Source organism: Cyrtonyx montezumae, unplaced genomic scaffold (assembly GCF_038088225.1).
Source record: "Cyrtonyx montezumae isolate F1298 unplaced genomic scaffold, pur_monq_1.0 scaffold_14, whole genome shotgun sequence".
NCBI lineage: Eukaryota > Metazoa > Chordata > Aves > Galliformes > Odontophoridae > Cyrtonyx > Cyrtonyx montezumae.
The window spans coordinates 2004868-2023630 of record NW_027071870.1 but is presented as its reverse complement, the minus strand read 5'-3'; the positions used below and the strand labels follow the sequence as shown (position 1 = coordinate 2023630).

Genomic DNA, 18763 nt, shown 5'->3' with positions numbered 1-18763 from the left:
ATTTCACAGATGTATTCCTGCTCTTTTCTAAAGATCACTACTGGAATCAGGCAATCAGTTTCATTCAGAGACTGATATCCTAGGAGAAGCTCCGTAGTACCCTCCCTGCATGTCATTACTTCCTTTATTAATGCAATCTTATGTAATTTTGTGTTGCTAAGTTCCTTACCCTTTTCCACTTTTGTCCTAATTTTCAACTTAAAAAAAAAAAGAACAACCACCTAAGACATAGTTGCCTAGGAACATATTTTAGTTTGCTTGGGTACAGTAGGATCTGTTTCCATTTCTGATTTTTCTCTAGAAAATCTATTTTAATAATTGTCAGGTTGGCTTTAAATCAGGTATCAGTGGTAAACTGAGTTTTGTTTTCTTTCCGAACATATTCTAAGTCTGTGCAACTTTCTAAGGCTAACAACCTTTGTTATCACTAGTTTCCACTGTGTACAGTCCTTCCTGTTGGTGCCTTCCTTTGTGGGCTATGCTACGACTCTTTTTGTAATCTCACATAAAATGTTTTTTTAGTTGTCAGGTATCTTCTCTGTACCTCATTATTTCTCATTCTCTTATTTCTCTGGCTGAAGTATTTTTGTTTGTTGCTTTTCTTGATTCTGTCATTTTTCATATGTAAGATTTAACACAGTTTAACTTATGGCAGTTCTTACCTTTTGACCTCCAAACTGTAGCTTACTTTATTAATCTTCTTATTTTCCTGCAGGCCACCTCCTGTTTTTTGAAGTAATTATTCATTCAGTTAAACTTGAAGGAACTTTATAGCAGTTGTTGTTTCTTTTTCCTGTTGTTCCTTCTTTTCCTGGAAATTCCACACACATGTTTTTTATTTTTTACTTAAATGCTTATCTGTGATCATAAGGTTGACCTTCAGAGTTGAAACTAACCTTGCCTTTTGTCAAATCTGCTTAGGTACATGACCTCAGTCAAGAGCACACTGAAAAGAAAGCTCGTCTCTTGCTGTGATATGAGTGGTGAAATAACCTGCCCTAGTTACTTATTTGGTATAAGCTGCTTCATATGCCTTTCAGTGTGGTGAAGTACCTTGTCTTTCCTAGAAGGGAACCTCATGGCATGCTTTATCTACCTAGGGGACAATAAACTAGATATTAAGGGGGAAGGAGATAAAGCTAGACCTGCTAGAGATGAGCTTAGGGAAATGATGATGGGAATTTGGGTGAGGCACGGGGCTCAATTGAAATACATCTTTACCAATGTACACAGCATGGGTGACAAACAAGAGGAGCTGGAAGTCATTGTGAGGCAGGCAAACTATGACTTAGTTGCCATGACAGAAACTTGATGAGATTGCTTCCTTGACTGCTGCAATGGATGGCTATAAGCCCTTTAGAAGGGATATGCAGGGAATGATAGGTGGTGATGTGGTGTGGCTTGTTATGTTAGAGGGCATTTTTATGTTGTTGAGCTTGGGGCTGGGAATGATAAGGTTGAATCTATGTGGTTTAGGATTGAGGGAGGGCTAACAAGATGGATGCCCTGGTGGGTCTGTTATAGACCATCTAACCAGGATGAAGAGACAGAAGGTGTTCTACCAGTAGCTGGCAGAAGTTGGATGATTGCTTGCCCTTGTTCACATGAGGGACTTCAACTTCCCTCGTATATGCTGGAAATACAATACAGCACAGAAGGAACAGTCTAGGAGTTTCTAGAGTGTGTAGAAGATAACTTCCTGATGCAGCTGGTAACAGAGCTTACCAGGGGAGGTGCATCTGCTAGACCCGCTGTTAATGAACAGAGAATGAGTGATGGGAGATATGGAGATCAGGAGCTGTTTTGAGCAGAGTGACCATGAAATGGTGTAATTCTTCATTCTTGGTGAAGTCAGGAAAGAGGGCAGCAAACCTCAAACAATTTGAGTGGAAACAGAGACCTAGTACTCCGACTGGACTGGACTGCCACAAGGCCATGGGGCTGGATAGGATCCACCTGAGGGTACTGAGTGTGCCCAGGTGGCCAAGAAGGCCAATGGTATCCTGGCATGTGTCAGAAATAGTGTTGCCAGCAGGAGCAGGGAAGTGGTCATCCCTCTGTACTTGGCCGTGGTGAGTCCACACCTCAAATACTGTGTTTAGTTTTGGGCCTCTCACTACAAGAAAGACACTGGGACTCTGGAGTGTGTCCAGAAAAGGGCAGTGAAGCTGTGATGGGTCTGGAGCGCAGGTCTCAAGGGGAGCGGCTGAGGAAACTGGGATTATTTAGTCTGGAGAAGAGGAGGTTCAGGGGGGACCATATTGCTCTCTACAGTGGCCTGAAATAAGGTTGTGGAGAGATGGTGGTTGGCCTCTTCTCCCATGTTACTAGCAGTAGGACTAGAGGGAATGGCCTCAATTTGCACCAGGGGAAATTCAGGTTGAATGTTAGGAAGTACTTCTCCAAGAAGGTGGTCAGGAACTGGAGTGGGTTACTCAGGGAGGTGGTGGAGTCACTGAACCTGGAGGTGTTCAAGTGTTTAGGTGTTATACTGAGAGACATGGTTTAGTGGGTACCATTGGTGATAGGTGGATGGTTGGACTGGATGATCTTGGAGGTATTTTCCAACCTTGGTGATTCTATAGGCTGTTGAGATATAAACACCACAGGGCCAGTGATATGGACATGCCAAAAAGGAGTGACTGAAGCAGACATTGAAGTAGCCTTTTCCCAGATCCATGCTTTATCAGGGAGAGTAATTACAGTAAAAAATGCCAAAGGTTCTTACAGCCATATCCATCAGACTGAGTCCACTTGACTTTAGTGAGTAGTTAAGCATGTTTTCAAATTCTGCTGTATTTTTAGTGTAAGATCTACTTATTGGCTTGGTAATACTTCTTTTAATGAAGATGTTAAACTCTTAATAAGTTGATTTTAAACAGTCATTGTTCAAGTACTTGGAACAAGCTGTTGGCTATCACACTTGACAATACTTTTACATTAGTAAGGCATTTCTTCCCTAATCTGTATTTGGAAAGTTAGTCTCTTGTGACGCCATGCTTGCAAATATTGTTTATGTTTGTGGTAGCTTAGTGTTCATCTGCAGACCTTATAGGCAACTTCAATCTAATCTTCTTAGTAGTTGTTTCATAACAGAGGGTTGTGTGATGTAAATCATTGTGTATGTTCCCATCCTTTTTACGCTAGTTGTACTGTGTCACTTATTACAGCACTTTTGCATCCTTCATGTATTGTTCCATCTGCTTGTATGATTGTTAAGTGTCTGTGTCCATGTATTATCATAGTAAGTGTTCTGGATTCCTTCACTTGGTTGGCCTTCATTATTATTCAGATTCCACGTTATGTCCTTTGGACATATTTGGCATAGATTGCTACTGTTTTAGTCCATGTTGTACTATCTCCTGATATTCAACATTATACTTCTGTAAGTTTGTTTTCTACTGCTATATCTGCAATTTCCTTACCTTACATTATTACGGAATTTTCAGCCATTTCTTTTCCCTTTTTTTCACAAACAAATCTTTTCAGCCATGCAGATCATAGCTCCAGGAAGTCATTAATTTGATCCTGTAGATGAAGATCAGGCACCTGTTATCAATTTGTTTTGAGTTTAGAACATTTGGGATGAAGATTCATGTGCAGACTAGGGTTATACCTTTCTCATGTGAGCTGGTTATACCTTCATGCAGACTTAAATGTGGCTGCCCAATACACTTTGTACCTGCCTCTTACTCTCCTAGTTGACTCCCTCCCTTACTGTATAGCCTCTTATGCACATTATAGTCTCATAATACAAGTGCTATTGGGACTGTTTGTACTTGGGTTGTTTTTCACCATCACCAACTTGCAGCTGGATGTCTGTTGCAGAGTCTCCTTCAGTTGAGGTTTCAGTGGAAGAAATTCAAGTTCAGTGAAAAGAAGAGAGCTCTTTGGAAATTCTGCTGGCGCTTAACCAGTAACTAGTGATTCACTCCTGTTGCATTTAGGGCTGCTTGCAGTGGTGTTTGTACTCATAAATGAAAATAATGTGTTCTTTTGTTTTTTGTAGTAGGTGGTTAGAACACCTTGTTGTACAGGCAACCTTAACATTTAAACTTCACTTTTTAAAGACTTTCTAACTTTGAATTTATTACACCATTCTGACCTAGAACACGCAGGAAGTGCGTGTGTATACATATCCTTATGCATACACATATATTGGAGCTTATGTTTGTTTAAGTTGGGACTCTGAAATTAACGTCTTTCTTAATGACTAATGTACACAGTGGCAGAAATGTGTAATAGATCATCCCAGGCTAAAATATTTCTGGCTTGAGTTTTCTGTGACTGAAATTAGTTATGGAGAGTTTTCTGCTTTCATCCTGTGGGATGAAGGTTCCAATTAACAGGGAGTGAGAGAAATGGTCTGCTTTCCCTGGGGCGTAATCAAAGAGACTCATCCAGGTGGGCCTGCCTTTTGTAGCCTAGAGAGCAGTGAAATGAGAGGTGAAAATTGATTGTCTGAGAGGAAGGGAATAACTTAGCCAGTCACACAGGAACCAGTTTATTCTTCTTTCATTAGAGTAACTCTTCATTTCTTTTGCTTTGAATAGGTATCAAGACAACAGCCGTGAAAAAAGGTGATGAATATGTCATAAATGGTGGTAAGATGTGGACTACATCTGGGTGCCAAGCAGACTGGATGTGCCTGCTGGCAAATACAAGTGAAGGACATCCCCATCGAAATAAATCTCTCATATGTCTGCCAATGAATCTACCTGGTAATAACATAGAGTCCTTTTCTTTCTGAGCTAATTTTACTGTTGTTTTTATTTTGTTGTTGTCTTTTGTTTTTGCATATGCACATTGCAAGGAGGAATGTTTTCAGGTAAGAGACTACACCCACTAATGCTCCTTTAAATTAAGTGTTTTGTTGTTACACAAAGTCAGTTCTGAAATTCATTTGTACTCGTACTTCCACAAAAAATGAAGAGGATGAGCAAATGAGAAGGAAATTAAATATTTTGCAGACTTCAGCTTGAGACTCCCAAACTAAATTATGTGGAAAATCTTTTTAACTGAAAAAGTTGTTCAGACACATTAGCAGGGGAGTATTTCATAACTTAATATATCCAGGTTACTGCCAAGGACAAAATTAATGCTTTAAAGAAATCATTAAGACTAGAGCCAATTTTTTTTTTAAATAACAACATCCAATGTATTTTAGTGTTGAGTAAATTCCACAGAACTTTCATCTTGTTTTTCTGTTCAGAAAAGACTTGTAGATGCAAACAGTCCTGAAAATAACATTCTCAATTTTCTATCTATTGAAATTTAATTTTGAGTAGTTATAACCTTTTAGAGGTTTCAAATAATTTTTTTACTCATTCTTGAAGAACATAAAACAAAACTGGATTTCACTGAATTAATTAAACAAGTTTTCCTATTCCTAGAAAATTATTTCTATTTTAAAAAGACCTGGTGATTTTTAGGAAGTTCAAATCTTTAAACTGGCATGACAGTTATGATGATGGGTGGCAAGAAAATATTAAAATGTATGGCATTTTTGCTGCAAACTGAATGATAAGATTGTTGTGAAATGTGTCATTATCAGTTTTGTTTGTAGGGAAGCCACCATGGCAGTGAAGTGAATGTCTGTATGTTTATTTCTAGAATCAGACTGAGAATAACATCTCAGGTCTTCAGTTATGAAAGAGTGGTGAGAGCATCTTAAGATAATTTATTTTAAGTGAATTAGAATATGGAGTAAGTCAAGAAGCAAGCAAATTGCTTTAGGATTGAAGCTAGTGGGTTGTGACTTTCTAGATTACTGCTCATGCAAAGCTGGCTTGGAATTGGAGCTCACAAAGATTGACCTGAGCTGATTCACCTGTTGACTTTGGCCTTATCAATAAGTGATGAATGAATGTGGTAACTCAGAGCAAGAATCTCCTTGAATTTCCAGATGACCTTATCAGCCATTTGCATGAAGTCCTCATGATTTTTCATGAAAGAGTCAGAGTGCAAATGCAATACTGCTTCTCTGAATTCAGCACCAATGTACTGTTACAGGTGGATCAAATATTCAGAAATTGACTAGGCGGTTTTCAGATATTTTGCTTATTCCAGAAGGACATGTGAATCACTGTAGCTTTATGGGGTTGTTTTTAGCCACACAACCTATATAGAAAATTGCTTTACCTATGGTAAAAAACAGATTTTGAGCAGAAAAATTGCCAGTCAGTCAGCTGAAGGCGATGTTCAGAGATATAGAAATCTTCCTAAAAAATATAAATTACTCTTCTCAAAGTTTATATGCTTTCATTCTTCCATGTGACATGAATATGGACCTCCAGAAAGGTCACTGTACCAAGACTGGTAACCTTTTGAAATGAATTATTGAGACAGTTGATTGTGCTCAGTGAGTGGGCTACATCAGAAGTGAAATCTGGAGGGGAAGCAAAGAGGAAAAGTATGAGGAAGGCTGCCAATTGACAGATGTGAGGAGGAAGCTCCAGCTGCTTTGATACATCCGAAGGATGTTTGTCTGCCAAAGATCACTATCTTCAGAGGGCAGCAGCCCAGGACTGTACAGGAAGTGTCTGGGTGACATCAGGAAGATGCACTATCATGCGTCTGTAGACATATGTATAACAAAGCTCAAGAGTGAGCACAGTGGAGGACAAGCATATTATGTCTGACTAACTGCTGCAGTCACTAGAATGTGTGGCAGGGAAAAGATGAGATCCAAGGTGCAGTGTTAACTCACTCCCTGCTAGCTGCTGGGAGAAGATGGGAGTCCAGTGCTTTTCATAAAAACATAATTGTTTTATATGTACATAACGTGGTGTAAGGGAAAAAATATCTGAAATGAATTATTAGCTCTAATAACTGGTAGTTACTGGAGATACAAAAAGTTATTTAATTCTTCTAGTTGTAGGTATGTACAGTGTCTGTTGTGGGTTGAAGAAAAACATGACCTATATTTGACAAACTGCTGAAAACCTCTCTTCAAATGGGAATTTGGGTGAGTGTGGTGTGGATTCACAGTAGTTACTCACATTAGGCATGTAAATACTCCTCATACAAGTATGAACTCTCTTTTGATGAAAAAAGACTCTAGTAAAGTATAAAATGTCCATCTGTTAGATATATAGACAAATGGCTTGCAGCACCACCTGGGACATAGTTATGCACTGCTTTGTCTTGTGAGTCATCACATAGCACTTGGTAGATTGCACAGAGAATAAGAGAACATCCAGGAAAGGGGAAAAGAGCATGTTTCTCAAGTTGCAATTTCAAGAGTGTCTCTTCCCAAGCACTAAAAGGCAGGAAAGAGTGACTACTTCCTGTCGAGATAGAATAAAAGAGAGATTGTCAGAGGGCTGGAGAAGTGAGAGAAAACATAAAATCAAAGAGACCTGGGAAGAACTCTCAGGGAGAGAGAGAGCAGTCCATCTCAGTGATACTGGTGCGAATAGCGCAAATGGTTTTGTTAGAGTGATTTTAGTAAGGCAAGTACTTAGCTTTCCTCAGTTGAGATATGTGTTTTTATGCTGTGATTTATTTAATACAGATGTACTCTGGGAATAATTTAGGTAGATGATTTCTACTGCTGCTAGAAATTTTATTATATGTTACTTCTTGTGAAGAGAATGAAATTAATTAAATGAAGGAAGATTTCAATGTCCATAGCACCATATCACAGAGAGATGATTACGTGTTGGTGTCTTCCAAAAAGAGAGAATGTAAAGCATATGCTAGCAACAGAGAGGGCACCTCATGCGCCTGGTGCGTGTTGGCCTCCTTCTGAATGAGATTCATTAATCTAAGTGCAAGTGGAACTGGTAAAGCACAACAAAGAAAGATGGATTCAGGAAAGATGAATGCACAGTCCAATTGAGAAGAAGTGCAGGTAGAGGTCATTGACACATTTAGCTCCCCTAACCAAACCTGTATGAGTTTCCTTCAGTATCTGTTACCTTATGGGGGCCTGGGTAAGCACACAGTAGGATTGATTTATCAATACAGAGAACTGTCAGCAATTGCACTTTTCTCCAGTTGAGGCCTTAATAAACCTCTTGTTATCAAAGATCATTAAGATCATTTTCATATGGGAAGGAGTGTACGGCTGGAAGTAGACCAAGACATGATCTTGGATGCTCTCAAAGAAAGCAAGCAGCGATATTTCAGAAGGAGAAGATGTTCCAGAAATCATTTGGGCCTGCAGATGGTTTCAGAGTGTGCTTGTTTAGCTCTGATTTTAGTAGAGAAACGTCCCTCAGATGCTTTCCTGGCATGACTGGATGCAAATTGCTGGATAACTTTCAATGCAGGAGTCAAGGTTTTCTATTTTAGCTGCCCTAATTTTCTTCCTACACTGAACACCTATGAAAGCAAATATTCCCAACACATAATCTGCTTATAGATCGGCTGATGGAGTAGTCTTGAGTGGAAGGTGTAAAGTCTGCCTGGACCTTCTTCTGAGAGCAGGCTTGGCACCTGGAAATAGCATCAGTATTTCGTCTCTGCTTTGCTGAGAGATTAAACTTCCCATAACCTTACTCAGTGTTCCCAGAGAGGATGAATTTGAAATAAATGACTGCCAACTTTTTCTGCCTGGAAGACCAAAAGACTCCTGTCAGTAGGAGCTGAGAGGTTTGTTCTAGTTCGCAAAGAGATGCTCAATGGAAGCCATGAACGATAACAGGATACAAACACATATGGAAAGAGACCACCACAATTCATGTGGTGAGTAACCCCTGCTAAACCACTTCAGAGAGCAAGAGAGAATTATAAAAAATAATAAAAATAAACCTACCAGAATAGAGTGCCATGATTAGAATACAGTGTTTGTGGATAGTAAAATGTTTGCTTTCCTGCAGAAGACATCTATGTTGATTTGAAGGGTGTTTTTTTTCCTCCATATATTGACTTGGCACGTGTAGTTGGCACTTTCTGCACAAGTCTCATACTGGTTGATGGCTTCAGTTTACCTATGAAGCAGTGTTGATCTCTGTGCAGAATTTTTACAGGAACACAAGGAGGTAAAGGTGGAAGATTTCAAAGGTTGTAACATAAAAATCAGTGGATGTTTATCTAACTGTCACGGCATGGTGCCAAGCCATGCTTGCATCTGAGCAAAAACATGGAAAAATTTGTGGGGGGAAAAAGTCTTCATGGGGGAAAAAAAAATAACCAAGGACAAATACTTCTTGGTGGGAGCATGTAGCTGAAATCTTACATGGTCAAATCTGAAGCAATTTTGAGATCTGAATGGAGATAACAACAAAAAAACCTGGGAGACAGGTTCATCTCCAGTAGACAGCTGGACACTGGGTCAGAGTCTGTGCTGCCCAGAGAGGTCAGTGGGGAGACAAGCCCTCTTCTCAAAGGATGTCCACATGGAATCTCAAAGGAATGAATCATGATTTTTGAAAGCATGTCTTTGACTGTTTAAATGGACTAAATAGTAATTACAGGCCATCAGAAAATACATAGTGTTAACGAAACTTGGAATTGATAGAGAACTGTTTGATGTTTGTATTCATACATTGGAGTCTAACTTTTTTATTACCAGGAATAAGTGAGACTGCATGATTATAAACTCTTCTGTAGGTACAGGAGAAGATCAAAATAGGCTAGAAAGTGGAGCATAAACGTGGCAAAAAGAGAAGGAAAAGAAGTTTCATGAGCAGAAGTTCTTTAGTAACGAATGCTCAGAAATGACAAAAAAATTATGTCTTCGCTGTTTGACTGTAGTACAGGGACTCGGAAAATACTTCTAAATTAAATTCCAGCACTTTATTGCAGTGCACAAAAAATCAAACATAAGCAAATAAATATTGCACGGCTTGAAGGTGTACATGAAGTGAGATTATTACTACTGGTAAATGATTATTATTTGGGGATGTAATTGAAAGTAAGACCCTTAAAGTTGCAATTTCTGATTTTTATAGTCAAATAAAATGGAGAAAACTCTTAGAAATGGGATATGGTATATTTTATTCTTGCATTCCAGAATGCTATAATGTTTTCCCAAAGGTAGGTTTTGTTATAGCCGTGGTGAAATTCACTTTTTTAGAAGTGTCCTTGTACATCTGGCTTTATCTTTTTTGTACCCTTTCTAATCTTTTTTCTTTAGGCATTCATGTTACTAAGAAGATAGACAAACTGGGCCTGAGGTCATCGGACACAGCTCAGATCTTTTTTGAAGATGTAAGAGTCCCCAGCAAAAACCTAATTGGTGAGGAAGGGATGGGTTTTACATATCAGATGTTGCAATTCCAAGAAGAGCGGCTGTGGGGAGTCGCCTATGGTAAGTCATCACTTGTGCTGCTGGGGCCTGGCAGGGATACATGGGTCACCCTTACTTCATGACTAATAGCACTTTCCTTTTATTGTAAATTATGACCTCTGTTTTTGAAATGTGGTAGCATAGCTACAGACAACCTTCTCTTTCTACAGGAAAACTTGAAACAGAAAGAAAATATTTTGTGAGGCATCACAGGGGCTAGTTTAGTTTTTTTTTCTTTTTCTCAGTGCATTCTGCTGATAAAAGAAAACAGCATCATGTTATGTCATTTAAAAATATAGTACAAAGGCTATCAAAATACTAATGTGCAATAGGATTGTGACTTTTCCTGTAGCAGAGTAAACTAGGATGTTTTCCTTTACCCTAGGTTGTAGAAAATGAGTGTAGTGGCTGTGTAAAGACAGTATTTAACAGCTTTGTTCATGCACGTTTTACCTCAGTATACACTGGATATAATGGCATAAAACCAAACTCCTTTCCCTGAACTTCTACTATCACAGAATTCCTGTTACTCTAAATTCAGGCCATACCCAAATCCACATGCTTGAGACTCAGAGAGACTGGATATTTCAGATAACCAGATCCAGACCAGAATTGTCCTTCTTCAGCCTCCCAGCCTTTCTCCTTGTCCCATAGCATCTGCTCCTTTAACTTACTATAAATATTGTTTCATTTTACAAAAGATTGAAGATGTAAGAAGGTTGTGTAAATAACCTCTGTACTCCTGTGCGTAGGCTGTTATGCCTGTGTGTGGCTGGGCAGTTGGCCACTGTACAAAGCGATTTTCTGATCCAGTGACCAAATTAAAAAAAAGACTCCCTGCTATAGGTTGACCCCAGACCAGATATTTTGGAGCTCAGAGCAGTTTAAATCAGTTTTCTATCCTTGTGGGAAGGTAGTAGAGCACTAGCTTTGGCTTTGGCCTAGTTCTGTGCTTGTGCCTCACTGGAGACTCTTCTTCATTTCTGGGGACCACCATCGAAGTACCTCAAGTATCTGACTTCATGATTCTTTGCTTATCACAGACTTATGTTATACAAAGTTTGGAATTAATCTGAAGGAATCAGAAGATCAGGAAAAATCAAGCCCTTTGGCAGGACGCAGTTTCTCTGTAGATATATTTTACTGTCTCATTTTTCTATAAGCATTATCAACTTAAAAAGAAGTCTTTCACTATTTAATAACAGTGCTATTAAACAGCAGTTACTGTGCCACCTTAGGAGAACATATGAACAGAACAGTTTTGCCCCACTGAAACCATGTCAGGATTTATTTTGATTTATATAGTTCTGCACCTTATGCTCATTACCTTTGGGGCTAGTAACTGCATTTAACCACTCCCCGTTTGTGTGAATGGTCATCGTAAGCACTATTCCAGGAAAGATTTCTCTAATCAAAGCAAAAAGACACTTCTGAAACATTGCCTTCTGAAATGTAACCAAGATACATATGTGGATTGTATGGACTTAATTATGCATTTTTACACTCATTTTGGTGGCTAAGTTAGAACAATGAGAAGCTCTAGGTTGCAGTGATATTCCCCAGGCAGCAGAGTGGCCAGCAGTGTTAGTCATGTTCCAGGCAGAGTGACGAGTAGTGACAGCATCAAAATACAAAGTCTAGCAGGTGAGATCATTCATGTCTGAAACCACTGGCAGCTTGGTACTGTCCAGCTTTGCACAACAGCCTGGCAGCCAGCACAGTCTTTCAGGAAGTGGGACGCCAGGTCTCAATTCTCTTTTCCAGAACGATGATGAACGATGTGGGAAGGGAATCTTTGGTCTCTTCTGTGACCAAGAGAGATGAGAGCTCCATTCCTCGGTGTCTGCTAGGATGGAACTGGGCCTTGCTGTGTCCTGAGTTGATTTTGCTCTTATCCACTGACATTCTGATGTAAAATGCATGAGGAGCTCTGGGAGTGAGGACAAAGCCCACAGCCCATATCTTACATCAAATACCAAATTTCAGAGATAATCGGTTGTGGTAAATGAGAGAAAAATTGTTGAGGAGAGAGCTGGTTGCCTGATGGATGTGGTTTGTTACACCAAAACCTTACAGGCACTGCAAGCTTCCAGTCCTACAAATAGTTTTACAACCACAAGTGTTTTGCTGAAGGCTCTGATATTCCAGACTATCTGCATGCCTTCAGTAATTTTGTAATGAGGTCTGTGCATGTTCATTCTAGCCCTCATTTTTGACCCTCAGATGGATGCTACTTCTCATTCCCTATTCTTGGCTGTTCATGTGACACTGAAAAGCATTGGTTGCTTTTAAGCACTTGAGGGACTGATCCTGGCATGCTTGCTTTGGCTGCTCCCTAAAACTTGGCAGAGGCAGTTTGCTGCAGTTCTTTTCTTTGTTTTTGTTGCTTGGGGAGGATTTTTTTTTTTTAATGAAATATTTTAATATGAAATGTACGGTCCTCCGTTTGCTTATTGGCTATCTTCCTCATGAGCAAATATTAGAAAGTGTGTGCAGTTTCCTTTTTTTTTTCTTTTAAAGTATATTTTCAGTGAAACAAATTTAAAACATAGATGGAAGATGAATTACCTGTAAGACTTTTTATCATTGTCAAGTTTTTCATGAATGTTACTTAGCAAAACTGGGTCACAAGCATGATCTTTTCTTCCAAGTGGCACGTTATCAAAGGTGTTAGTAAAAGTTGCTGTGTTTCCTGCTTCTTGGAGAAAGACTAGCTGCCACGTCTCTGTTGTGACACCCAGCAAACACTGTCACTTTGAGGACCTGTCACACCGACCACAGGAAGGGAATGTCACTATGGTGAAAAAGCAAACAGTTTTCTTGAGAATTGCTTAACTTGGAGGCAAAAAGGGAGTTCAGTGAGTGTATGAGAGAGCAGAATGGCACTTCTCTGATGACTTCTCTCTTCTCCTGTAGTCTCAGTTTTATGAGCACTATTGAGTCATGGCCAGTGAGCAGCGTGACAGATCCTTTTGCATGGGCAACCAACGTCCGTAAGAGACAGATGTTCAGCTTGGAGCTCGCTCTACATCTCACCAGAGAGGGATCAGCAGATGCCTGAGGAAAATAGATTCATTTTGTTCTGCATTGGGTGGAGACATAAAGCAAAGTGTGTTTCTAATGAGCAGAGAGTAATAGAAGTTGGATGGAACTAGGAGGAAAAGATTGGCAGCTGTGGAACAACTGTGAATGCTTTCACAATGCTCTGCTGCCTGGTAGACCACACGGTCCCTGTGCTGTCCCAAGGTGATATTTCCTGCATGTGCTGTCAGCCCAACCCCATGGGACCAAGTTTGCCTGGGGATGTGAAGAATATGGTATGACAAAAGAGAAAACAAATGCACGCATACGATAAAAAGATGAAAGTTCAGAGAGAAAACGAAATTCAATGTTGACAATGGCATTTCTCTGTACTTACTGTATGCCTGGCAAAGTATTGTGAGCTGTGATGTTGTACAGGATTGCTGGCAGTTCTGATTATCCATTACATGCTGCAGTGTTTTAGTGTTCACTTAACAGTTAAGCTTTGCCATTTCAGAGCTATGCTCATAGCTTTAAATACCTGTCCTGAGAAAATTTTCTCTTTACTTCATTAGTGAATGGCAGATTGGTTTACCTTCCAGCAGCTCAGGCTCAGCTGTATGCTGCCCAGCTTGGGGTCAGGAACAAGAGGTGCCCAGACACTTCTTACTCTTTCTGTAGTGTCTCTGAAGCTGGAGACCACAGGAGTACAAGCAAAAAAGCTGTTAGTGTTTTATATCTTACAGTATCATTTATCATCCTTTAGGAAAACGGGAGTGTTCCTTCCACACAGGAAACACAATTTCAAAGAGCAGTTAGTTTCCTGATCAGAAAACCAACGTTAGAATGGCATCATAGAATTAGCACAGAAGAAATTGAGGTGCTGTTTTATGTTTTTTTTTTTTTTTTTTTTTTCAAAATAAACATTCAGGCTAGTTTTTTTAGGAAGGAGGAGAAAAAGGAATAAGAAAAGCTAGTTACATTATCCAATGTGGTGGGGACAGGTTGCAAAAAAGCAGTGTTCTTTGGAAGAGCTGGTGAATGATGGTGGTGAGAGCCAAGGTCTGCATATAAAAACAGTATGGAGATGTATGTGAAAATGTGTGAGAGCAGTATAGGGATGAAATCTTAAGTAGAAGCGTTCCCAGCAGGCTTCTGTGAGGGAGCTTGCATGTAGGTACCTGCAAGAACCATGCTAGGTGGGGAAAAGGATTTCTTAGTAGTTCAAGGCTTGGTTAAATGTTGTATTGCGGATTTGGATTTCTGTGTTTCAGGTTCTAAACGTGGGTGAATGTAGATATCCATGTTTTCAAAAGAGAAAATACAACACTTCTTGTAACAATGTATTTGAGAATTCATTCCACCCTCACCCTTCTTACTCTTTGCCACAATTACTTGAGCCCACATCTGCCAAACCAGATTCCTCACAAATTGGGCACCTATTATTATCCTAGCTAAGCTGCAAGGGACTGAGCCTATCCCTTTCACTTGTAAAACATCTCTCTTCCCTTTTCTTGTTTAAAACAGAGTTGCACTAAGGTAGCTAAAAAGATAACTGCAGCAAACCGGTTACCTTACTTCAAAGTAGCATCTCCTAATTCCGGCCTGTTTTCAAGCAGTGCCCTCTCTTGATGCTGTTACCATTAGGAGCACAGTTCAGGATTCACTCAAAGTGGGTGGGAAGATTCATACTTTTCCCTTCCGTTCTTTGTTGAGATTAGATCACAAAATGCAATCATATTCTGTTCATGTTCCATGATCTCTGAATAGGTTTCTGCCTGCTCCATCAAAACTTCCTCAAATTCACATTTCTGGCATTGCTCAGTGTGCACACTGTCTGCCTTCAGATTTTCTTTTGGGATTGTATCTGCCCTGCGAGGTACAGATAGCATGGGAAGCAGGAGTTGCTACAAGATGGTGATGAGAGCCCCAAATGATGTAGAAAGGATAAGAGTTACATACTTACAATTGGATGCTGTGATCTCTGACTTTACTGCACTCTTCACACCTCCTCTTATGCTGTGTTTGGGGCTTAGGTGTATTAAGGATACGAAATCTATCCTCAAGGTACAAGGGAATGGCAGGCTCTTTTTAAGAATTGAAACTGCACCCCAGACTGAGCATATAGAATGGTTTAGTTTGGGAAAATTAATGTTTTAATGTTCGTATTGAAAGAAAAATAGCATCTTTTTCAACGAGAAGAAAAGCAGCCTGGATTGCATCAAGCAAAGCATGACTAGCAGGTTGAGGGAGGTGATTCTGCCCCTCTGCTCTGCTCTCTTGAGACCCTACCTGGAGTACTGCATCCAGTTCTGGGGTCCCTAGCACAGGAAGGACATGGAGCTGTTGGAGCAGGTCCAGAGGAGGGCCACAAAGATGATCGGGGGGCTGGAAAAGCTCCCATACAGGGACAGGTGTGGACAGCTGGGGCTGTTCAGCCTGGAGAAGAAAAGGCTCCAGGAGAATCTTACAGTGGCCTTCCAGTACCTGAAAGGGGACCTGCAGGAAAGATTGTGAGGGGACTTTTATAAGGGCATGCATCAACAGGATGAGGAGAAATGGATTTAAACTGGAAGATAATATATTTAGACTAGAGATTAGGAAGAAATTCTTCACTGTGAGGGTGGTGAGGCACTGGAACAGGTTGCCCAGTGAGGTTGTGGATGCCCCCTCCATGGAAGCTTTCAAGGCCAGACTGGATGGGGCTTTGAGCAACCTGGTCTAGAGGGAGGTGTCCCTGCCTGTAACTGGAACTAGATGATCTTAAAGGTTCTTTCCAACTCAAACTATTCTGTGATTCTATGATCTGAGGAAGGCAATGTCTTGTTCTGTGTTTTGATTCTTAAAGTCTTGAGACCATTGGAAACTATAATACAAGAAACTATTGACTACACTCGCCAGCGGAAAGTGTTTTCCCAGTCCGTGCTGCAGAACCAGGTCGTGCATTTCCGCCTGGCAGAGCTGGCAACCGAGGTGGAGCTACTCCGCTCGCTGCTTTACCGCACCATTGGTGAGTTCCTATGTCTGCCTCCTCAGGTGTGCTTTTTTGCAATGCAAAAAACAAGGTCAGGAATACAAGGAGATGGCTGCTAGGCTGTGGTCACTGACTGTGTGTGTGTAACTGTGTTTTTTCCTTTCTAGATCTCTACGTGGCAGGCAATGATGTGACCAAATTTGCTTCCATGGCTAAGCTCAAGGCAGGACGCCTGGCCCGTGAAGTGACTGACAGCTGTCTCCAGTTTTGGGGAGGAATGGGATTCACCAGTGAGGTTCTGGTGAGCAGATTTTACAGGTAAGCAAGTGAACGGTGAATGCAGGATGTTTCCTTACTGAAATTTGCCCTCTTAAGTATCTTGCTAAAAGATCACTCAGTGAAAAGGCCAGCAGCCCCTGGCTTACATGAATACTACTGTTCCACTGAATAGCATGTCCCTGATTTACATTAGGGCTCAGACTGCAATCCCTGACCACACCACGCAAGTGTTGACTGTTCTTTTGCCAAATGTCGACCATCCATAACAACGTGTTTTGAACTACCCACAGGTTAGCTTGAATTTCAGGTAAAGGAAATAAAGTCTGTGTTTTGCTTAATGGTCCTCTGGCACCTGCCAGGCAATTGAACAAGGAAAAAACAGCAAAGCCTATGAACGCGATATTTTTTTTCCTCTGCTCTTTTCTTGTAATCCTGATTACAGGAACAAAACTAAAATAAAACAGCACTGTTTTCCCTGACTGTGAGGGACCACTGAAAATTAGCTTTTTTTCTGTCTCCACACCTCCACCCCATATATCTGTTTGAGGAGTTCAGCATTGGGCTCCTGCAGTAAGCTTCACTGCAGAAAGAGATGCCACTGGCTCTGCCTACAGACCTGCAGTAGTTGTTTCTGATAGTAGTCTCCATGTAATTAGTCACACTGGGTATCACGTGAGACATCTGAGAGATGTGACTGCTTCCAGAAAGACATTAGATCATTAAAACAGCCTTTTTGCAAACTAAATAAGGCCCATGCCAGGCCCTTGAAATTTTGCAGTGTATCTAATTCTACAGCAAAATTCCTTCAAAGCAAACAATTTTCTTGGCAACTGTTTGCAAGATTCTGTCCCTTTCCAATATTGTGCTTGGAAACCAAGGTGGAGCTTAGATTTTCTTTCAAAAGCAGGTTTCAGTTCAGCCCTTCTAATACAATACCTAATTAATGGTTGGCAAAATAGTGGTTCTGTTAGTTCAGAGTTGGGTAAATGCTGTATCTGTGTAAAGTGAGAAAAGATTACCTTTAAAATAATTGGTACAAAGCTTATTTCTTTATAATAGATTGTTTTTCATTATTATTATTTGGAATAATGAGGACTACTCGAAAGTAGTAGAAACAACATGTTAAAGAGTGGTGTAAACTTATTGGTGATTTCATGGCAAGTCTCTTCTGTTGAAACCACTACAAAAGAGAGAAGAGACATAACTCCTGCCTTTTTAGCTCCTTGGTTGAGGAGATTGGTGTAGTGTTCTCCCACCTCTAACACCCAAGTAATGTTTTGATGCCTAAGCCATATAACATAGGTAATAGGGTACAGTGGTATAGGTAGTACACACACTTTCCCTTCCAGCAAATGGAGCAGCTAAGCTCTCTGTTCTTGAGAGTGTCTTTCTTCAGTGACCACCCTGCCATCAATGGCAAAGTAGCAGAACACAGAATTCCTTGGAAGTAGGAGTTACTCTTTCTACCTTTAAGAGCATGTTAAGCACGTGGAACTTCACTGTGGTAAATCAGAGACTTTTTCAACCTGTGGATTCCTGAAAGGTACACTCTGCTGTATGGTGGTGGTTTTAAGCCAGTTGTCAACAAGAGCCTTTTTTTCTTATTTACCTTTGTCACTACCTCTTTATTTAGCGTTGAATGTCCTCAGCGAAGCAGATGCAGAAAGCTATTGCAGTAGGCACTTGAATAAATAAGTACTTGTCTTAAAACACTTGCCATCAGTGTAGTCATGTACGTTTCTATGGCTGTGACTTGTCTTTAGGTTTCCTACCCTGGGCAGGGTTCTTCCATGTGAATTCCAGAATGGTTTCTGAGCACCTCAGTACAGTCACATTTTCCCTGAGAAGAAATCCAGAGTATTTCCTATTAGGATCAACTGCGTCTGCTGGCTAAAGAAATATATCTTTCTGCATCTAAAAAAAATAAAAAAATAAGCACTTATAAGGCCAAAAGTAGCGTGATATTTATACCCTAAAATTTTCTGTGATTCAGGAAAATTCCCTCATTGAGTAATCATAAGCACGAGGGAGAAGTAGAGTATTACCTAAATCAACAATTACAGGTTCGAGTTAGAATCCTGTTAATCTGTAACGATAAGCAAAGCAGCAACTTTCCTAAAGCTGTTGTGTTTTTTTGTCCAGCAGTCTGAGTAACCATTCGCGTCACTGTGATATTCGTGAAGCAGCACGCAGGGCTTCCAATAACTGCACAGCATGATAGCCTGCCAGAACATACAAAGATTTTTGTCACA

General features: G+C 40.3%; 1 protein-coding gene across 1 annotated transcript in view; it reads left to right on the top strand.

The window, feature by feature from the left end:
• The window catches only part of LOC136045425 (probable acyl-CoA dehydrogenase 6), a 78754-nt gene that overhangs the window by 54782 nt on the left and 5209 nt on the right, over positions 1-18763 (top strand). Inside the window, exons 5-8 of the mRNA XM_065731280.1 lie at positions 4554-4721; positions 10085-10258; positions 16107-16268; positions 16400-16550. Coding sequence (XP_065587352.1) covers positions 4554-4721; positions 10085-10258; positions 16107-16268; positions 16400-16550 — 655 coding nt within the window. The remainder of the gene's footprint in view (positions 1-4553; positions 4722-10084; positions 10259-16106; positions 16269-16399; positions 16551-18763) is intronic.